This window comes from Antechinus flavipes, chromosome 3, assembly GCF_016432865.1.
Source record: "Antechinus flavipes isolate AdamAnt ecotype Samford, QLD, Australia chromosome 3, AdamAnt_v2, whole genome shotgun sequence".
NCBI lineage: Eukaryota > Metazoa > Chordata > Mammalia > Dasyuromorphia > Dasyuridae > Antechinus > Antechinus flavipes.
Window position 1 is genome coordinate 626,695,274 of NC_067400.1, and position 7,776 is coordinate 626,703,049.

At 36.1% G+C, this 7,776-nt stretch overlaps 1 protein-coding gene across 1 annotated transcript; it reads right to left on the minus strand.

The window, feature by feature from the left end:
- Nucleotides 1-729: 729 nt before the first annotated feature.
- LOC127556650 (gastrula zinc finger protein XlCGF26.1-like) lies at nt 730-7,570 on the minus strand. Its single transcript, XM_051989923.1, has 2 exons — nt 7,479-7,570; nt 730-5,438 (listed from the first exon to the last, which is right to left on the minus strand). The coding sequence occupies exons 1-2, from the start codon at nt 7,522-7,524 to the stop codon at nt 3,757-3,759; spliced, it is 1,728 nt and encodes a 575-aa protein (XP_051845883.1). The 5' UTR covers nt 7,525-7,570; the 3' UTR covers nt 730-3,756.
- Nucleotides 7,571-7,776: the final 206 nt, after the last annotated feature.

The following is a 7,776-nucleotide window of genomic DNA, read 5'->3' on the forward strand; positions in this document are numbered from 1 at the left end:
TACAACAATTTAAGAGGAAAAAATATATACTTATATTGACCAGACGAGCTCAGAGTGAAGAAAATGCATCTCCCTTCCTTGAACTACTTCCCCTCTGTCCCTTTTTATACTTGGTTTAAAAGGCTGACTCATTAGGAAGTGAGCTAAATTAAGAATAAAAATGATATAAACATCAATAAAAATATTGAAAAATAAAATTCTGAAAATATTGCATAATATGGAAAAAATAAATTCAACTCCACATGTACACCATATACAATAAGTTTCAAATGAACCCATGAATCCTATCTTTGTATATTCATTTAGTTATACAAAGGTCATGCAAATACATATGTATAAACACATTATAGATGTACACACAGAAAAATATCAAGGAAAAGATTATCATTAATGTATAGAAGTAGCATGTTATGTTGCTTTAATACTCAAAAATTTCAAAGAAACAGCTGATTCAATTGTAGAAAAAAATGACATGTGATGGATAAAAAGCTTGACTTCTAAGATTTTGGGGGAACTAATACATCTATAAGAAAAAGTATCATATTACATGAATAAATGGCTTAAAATATGTACATTTCATGCAAAATCCAAATAGGTATGAATCACTTTTAAATAAATATAGGGAATCACCAATATGCAGGTCACAAACAAATACACCAATGAGGTATTATCTCACCATTATTAAAAGGATTAAAAAAAAAAGAAATCAAATGCAATGTCAGCAGGACTAATGGGAAAATAGGATATTCATAAATATCTCAAAATGTACAATATAATTGGCTGCCAATCTGGGCAATATGTTCTAAGAAACATAAAGCTGGTCATGTTCTTGGATCCAGTATTCCCATTCAAAAGAAAAAAAAAGGATAAATGTGCAGATTCATGTATACACATATAGCTATAGACATACAGAATGTCTGAGCTGGAAACAAGCTCACTTTTACTTTACAAATCTACAAACAAGAGCTTATCACATAAACCCTGACATCTCAGCTATCCAGTGTTTATAAAATGGAAAGTCTGAATAAAATGTTATGACCTTATCCATGGGTAGTCTCCAGCATGAATTTAAAGATAATGAGAGTTGGCCTTTGCATGGTGCTTTGCAACTAACGGGCTTCCCATCCACAATCTCTTTTGATCTATATGATATCCTAGGAGGTATGCCTTACAATGATTATAAGCCTTACCTTTGAGATGAGGAGAAAAAAATCATTGCCTTCCTTATGGTCAAGCCATTCATAAATGTCTTGAGTCAGGCTTCCCCGGCCAGGTGCAGCATTCTAGACACCATGCTATACTAGTTGCTTGACAATATCATTAATATCATTAATTTCTCTCCAACACAAACTTTCTGATCTGTAATGGTGGAGGAATTTATATTTGGATCACTGAAAAAATTTTTCTTTTAATAGGCAGAGTAGTATAGTAGGATAGAGGGCAAGCCCTGGCATGAATCTGGGTGATCATGATGAATCATCTGCTAAAGTTCTTAGCGCCATAGGCAATCTCTATCACTGTAAGTTACAGGAGAATTGACAGTTTACTTTGGTGAAGGGAGTCTCCCATAACTGATGAAATCACAAATTTAAATAAAGTTCTTCTTATATTCTCCAAGCATCTACCCTCTGGCTGAAGATTCCTTCACCTTATATCTCAAGGACTTTCTTATGATCCTTAAGGTTCAATTCAGTAGCAGAGTAGGTAAGAGTGCTGGGTATGAAGTGGGGAAGATCCAAGTTCAAATCTAATTTGACACTAGGCAAATGAGTTTCCGCGATTGTAAAAGTGAAGATTACCATAGCATAACTATAGCCCATAGGGTCGTTGTGAGAATCAAAGGAGGTAACTAAATAAAGTACAGCTTCCCACACCTACTAAGCACTATATAAATGTTAGCTATTATTGCCCTGTAACTGAAGGCATTTTCCCCCATTCTTTATACTCAGAATTTCTCCTCTGCGAATAAAGAGGCTCAAAAAAATCAGAGAATTTCAGAAGTCGAAGGGATCTCATCAAGCATCCAGATTTAACTTTTATCTCCAAAAGAAACATCCCTCTAATCTATATAGTGAGTGGTCATCCAGCCTCTGCAAGGAAACTTCAAATAAAGGGAAAGACACTAGCTTTCAAGGAAGCACATTCCAGTTGGAGTTGGTCTAATCATTACTAAATGTTTCCTCACACATTACTTAGTAGCACGTGAAGAACTAATGTAATTCTCTTTCGTTCTCTAGCGGTTTTCCCCTTTCCTCCAGCCAAGATCGACATTCTTAGAACATTCGAAAGGGACCTTAACTTCATCTAGTCCGACCTATAGGAGAAGGAAACCTCCATTGTCACAAGGTAGAAAAAAATACTCTTTCAGCTTCTACCTGAAATACTCTAAGAAGGAATCCATATACTACTGAGGAAACTCATGACGGTTTATTCTATTTTAGGACAGTTCTAATTTTCTGGAATTTTTTCCTGAATCTTTACAACTTCGACTCATTCTTCTTGTTTGTGTCCTCTAGGATTGACAAAACTGGTTATGTTTGACTTAGAGAAAAGAAGACAAAGGAATTCAGGAATTCAGGGTAGTAGAATGGATAGAAATTGCAGCAATAGATTTTGGCTGAATGTCAAAAAAATATTTTATTAAATACCATGAAAAGGTGGGATTATTGCTTTAAGACACTGGGCTCTCCTTCACCAGAGATCTGCAAGCATAAGTGTGTTTGGTGTTGCACAAGGGACTCATGATCACTAAGGTGAGACCAACTCAGATTCTATGACTCAGTAAATTCCCTAATATTCCATAACAGATGATCTGTTGCTAAAGTCATTCTCTGTTTCATTATACACATAAGGCTCTTCTCCAACATTCATTTTCTGATAGTTCATAAGAACTGAATTGTTTGTAAATACATTCCCACATTCATTCTATTAATACTGATTTGACCCAGTATATTGCCTATACTTTTCTATCCCATTTAGTAGAATGCAAACTTCTTGAAAGCTGAACAGTTTTCCTTTTTAAACTATATTCTCAGTGCCTAGAATGCCTTGAACACAGGCGTTTTATAAATGTATGCTGAATGAACCCTAAAGGATGATATTGCTGAAAACTTTCCCAAAATTCTTTATAATGAAAGAATTTTTCTCCAGCAAGTTATCTTACTTGCACTGGAGTTTCCCATACTTATGGAGGTTTTCCCCACAATCATATTAAATGGATTTTCTTCAGGATGAAGTCTCCAATGCTAAGATCCAATCCAATAAGTATATATTAATTATCTACTATATACAAAAAACAAAATAAAAAGTAGTTTCTGTCCTTAGAACTCACATGCTACTGGGAAAAAACACAATATATTATAGAGAAAAATAGGTAAATAGAGAATTTGAGTCAAGCCCTATCAACTACAGGGAGCAGAAAGGGCTTTTCATAGACACACATTGCACTTTGAAAGACAACCAGAGATTTTAAGAGGTAGAGGAGTAAATGTGTTTCAAGCATTGGTGATAGCCTATGAAAAGGCAAGATAGGATGTGTTGTGTCTAGGTGTGAGTATGGGAAAAATGGCACTGAAATTCGGAAGTAGAGTAATGTGAAATAAGCCTAGAAACCAGATTCTGAAGAACTAAAAGATAAGTTGGTGCTTCAGGCCTTCCCATACTTATTACATTCAATGGGCTCCTCTGCTGTCTCAAGTCTTCAATGAATAGTAAGGCTTATGGCATAGATAAAAGCTATCCCCATTAATCACTGTTTTATGTTTTCTCTCCAGTGTGAACTCTTTCATGCTTCCTTAGAGATGAGCTGGTTCGGAAGGTCTTCCCACATTTGTTACATTCAAAGGGTTTCTCTCCGGTATGAATTCTCTTATGTACACTAAGATTTCCCTTTTGTATGAAGGCTTTTCCACATTCAAGACATGTAAAGGGTTTTTCTCCAGTATGAAGTCTTTGATGTTTCCTAAGAGATGAGCTTTGGTTGAAGGCTTTCCCACATTCACTACATTCAAAGGGTTTCTCTCCAGTGTGAATTCTCTTATGTTCAGTAAGTCTTCCTCTTTCTATGAAAGCTTTCCCACATTCATGGCACACAAAGGGCTTCTCTCCAGTATGAGTTCTGTGATGTTTCCTAAGTGATGAGCTTTTGCAAAAGGTCTTCCCACATTCATTACATTCAAAAGGTTTCTCTCCAGTATGGATTCTTTTGTGTACACTAAGATTTCCTTTTTCTATGAAGGCTTTCCCACACTCATTGCAAGTAAAGGGTTTCTCTCCAGTATGAATTCTCTGATGCCCTCTAAGCGATGAGCTTTTGCTAAAGGCTTTCCCACATTCATCACATGCAAAAGGTCTCTCTCCTGTGTGAATTCTCTTATGTTCAGTGAGTCTTCCTCTCTCGACAAAGGCTTTGCCACACTCATTGCAAACAAAGGGTTTCTCTCCAGTATGAATTTTCTCATGTCCTTTAAGTGAGGAGCTATTGCTAAAGAATTTCCCACATTCATTACATTTGAATTGTTTCTCTTCAGTATAAAGTTTCCATTGCTCTTTAAGAGATGCACTGAAGGTCTTTCCACACTCTTTACACTTAAAGGGCTTCTCTCCTGCATGAAATATCTGATATTCAGTAAGTTTTCCTTTATCCATGAAGAGTTTTCCACATTCATTGCATGCAAAGGGTTTCCTTCTAGAATGAATTTTCTGATGTCTGCTCAGTGATGAGTTTTGCCTAAAGGTTTTCCCACATTGATCACATGTAAAAGGTTTCTCTCCTGTATGAATTCTGTGATGTCTCTTCAATGATGAGCTTTTACTGAAGTATTTCCCACATGTATTACATTCAAAGAGTTTTTCTCCTTTATGGATCTGCTTAAGAACAGGTTTTCCCTTCTGTGTGCAGTCTTTCCTAAATTTATTGCATACAAAGGATTTTGCCCGACTATAAATTTTTGGATGTCTTCTGATGGGTGGCTTTTTGCTCAGGGCTTTCCCACATTCATTTCTTTCATATGGTTTTTCTCCAAGTTTTTTATGATATTGAATAAGATCAGAGTGGAAGCTGAAAGATTTCCTGGACTTGCTGAACTTCCAACATTTCTTACCCAAGGAGGTGTTGGGACATTTAAGAATGCCTGAATATTGCTTGGAGCTCGTTGCATAGACAACAGATTTCATGAGATCATTTTGTGTCGTAACAGTTCTCTGTTGTGAAACAGGGACTGAACTCGGGCCGAAATTTTGCCCAAACACATGACATTCGTTGATGACCATCACTGGCTTGGATTTCCTCTCCTGCTTGTCTTTCTGCTTTCTGACATCACATTTCCAGCCTTCTCCCAAATTGCAATTCCAAGAATCATCTTTTCTGAGTCTCAACAAACTACCCTCCTTTGGAAAAGCCTTCTTGGATTCATTCCTCATCTCCTGATTAACAGAATCTAAAGAAAACCAACAAAAAATAAAGTCTCAATATCCACTGCTTGCTGTTGGAAAGAAAAAAAAGATCTGCTTTTTGTAAGTTTTAGACTGTCTATCTCATGAAGAAGGACTGATAAGCAAAAGATATTTAGAAAACTGTTAAGGATTTGAGAACCATATCATGCTAAGACAGAGGAAATCTCCTCACAGAGAAATGATGGAGTGATGGTACAAAATGACATATACATGGCCAATAAGTGAATTTATTTTCTTAACTACATATATTTCTCATAAGATTTTTGTTGTTATTTTTTTCAATTTAGGTCTAAGAGATGTAGGTAGGTTGGAGGAAGAATTTAAGCTAAAAACAGAAAGAAAAAAAACAAGGTCACTAAAGCCCTGCTTAAATGAATAAAACAAAAAAAAGCAAAACAAAGTGGGACAGCTTTGAAAATTACAAGTTAAATGTGTTATATATATTATATGTAAAAATAAAAGCAAAGTTTCACATATAATTCTTTTCTTTTATTCTACCTTACATATGGAAATACTCATTTTCTTTGGTTTTCCTAGTTCAGAATAAAAAGAATAAAATAAAATAAAAATAAAATAAAGTTGAAGAAGCATAGTAGTCACCCTCAACTATTTAAACTTTTGTCATAGGTATTCATTAGGCATTCAGTTCTAGTGAACAACTCTGGAACCAACTCAATAGAAGTCACAGGTAGATAGTTGTTTAACTCATGTAACAGAAAAACATGTGAATAATTAATTTTCAAAAATGAACTGGCTTTTATAAAAAATTATGATAATCCCATCTGGGGAAGTATATGAGCAGAGAATGGGTAACTTCATAATAGGGATATTATAAGGCAGATCTCTGTAGGAGTTGCAAGGTTCAACTAGATAATTTCTAAGATCCTTTTCAACATTGGGATTTTATCATTATTAATCCTTCTTATTCATTAGGAAATCACTTGTGAAAAGTAAAAGAAAGAAACGAAGCATTTTAGAGATACATGTGGGAAAATATGGCCCGTATAGGGGATATAAAGGAAAGAGCAAAACAGAAGCAGAGTTCATAATCCTGGAAGGATTATCCTCCGAGGTACCACTAGAAGCCTTGAAGATAAAGCTAACTCATTTAGATTTGATCCATGGGGCAATAAAAATAAATTATTATAACCCTTTAAAGAAGGTTTTTTAAGGGAAAAGATCATTTAGGTCTAGCAGTTTAGCATGTTAGATAGAAAGTGAAGTGAGAGACAACAAGAATCTGTTCACATCACCCAAGTATGAGAAGATAAAGATAAGATATAGACAGAATTAACAGCAGAAATAGAGAATAAATGAATCCAAGAACAAGGGAAGAATCAAAAGGACTCAGTAATAGTTGTAATCTAGAAAAAAACTTTAAAAAAAATTTTAAAGATAAAAGTAAAACTTTTTTTTTCTTTTTTGGACTAGCTTTTGCCCAAGAGGTTATCCATTCCCTAGCCATGCCCCTTCTTTCTGCTTATTTTTGTGCTGATGCTTCTCTGGACATCTATCTTCTGCCTCCAGACTCCAATAATAGAGCAGCCTTTGTTTACCTGCCCTGAGTTGCTCTCATCATAAAGCTGTCTTGGTACAAGGATCTGTACCCTGGAAGCACGAAAACAAGGAGCCCAATGAGTACTTGAGGTAACCGCATGCCAAGTTCTAGTTTCTCTCAAAAGCATTATAGATTCCTGTCTTTTGCCATGGCTCATGGCTTAGTGATGTCCTGTGGATATCTTAAAATCATATTTTTAAAGGCAAAAGGTAAAATACAGAGATGCCGAGGAAGTCAATTATATTAAAATACAATTGACAGGATATAAAAATAAAAAAACAAGCACAGAGGCCCTGCATTAGGAACTGCTGCACTGCTCTATTGAAAGACTTTGCCAAAATTTGAGGGCCTTCAGAAGGACAGCTCATTGGCCGGACTTTCAAAGGGGCTGCTCCATGATAAAAGAGCCAGGGCGTGGCTTAAAATGAGCTGCATCTGCCTGGTTATTGCTCCCTCCCTCACTCACCTGGACGAGAGCTTCTTGGGACTTCTCCTCCTAGCATCAATGGCATTTCACCATTCTCCAGCTGGGAGATCACATCTGATTGGGAAATGAGGAGACCTGCTCCCGGGGAAAGAGAGAGGGAGAATGAGCTAATTTTCAGTGCATCTTAATCGAAACTTCTCCCATTCGTACAGTGCTTACAATTAGCCAAGGACCCTCTATGATACACACTCTCTGCTTTGCTGCTGCCCCCCAAGGACCTTCCATCTGACTAGCAGCTGAAACCTCCCGTGTTCATCATCAGTTCCCTGAAAGAAAG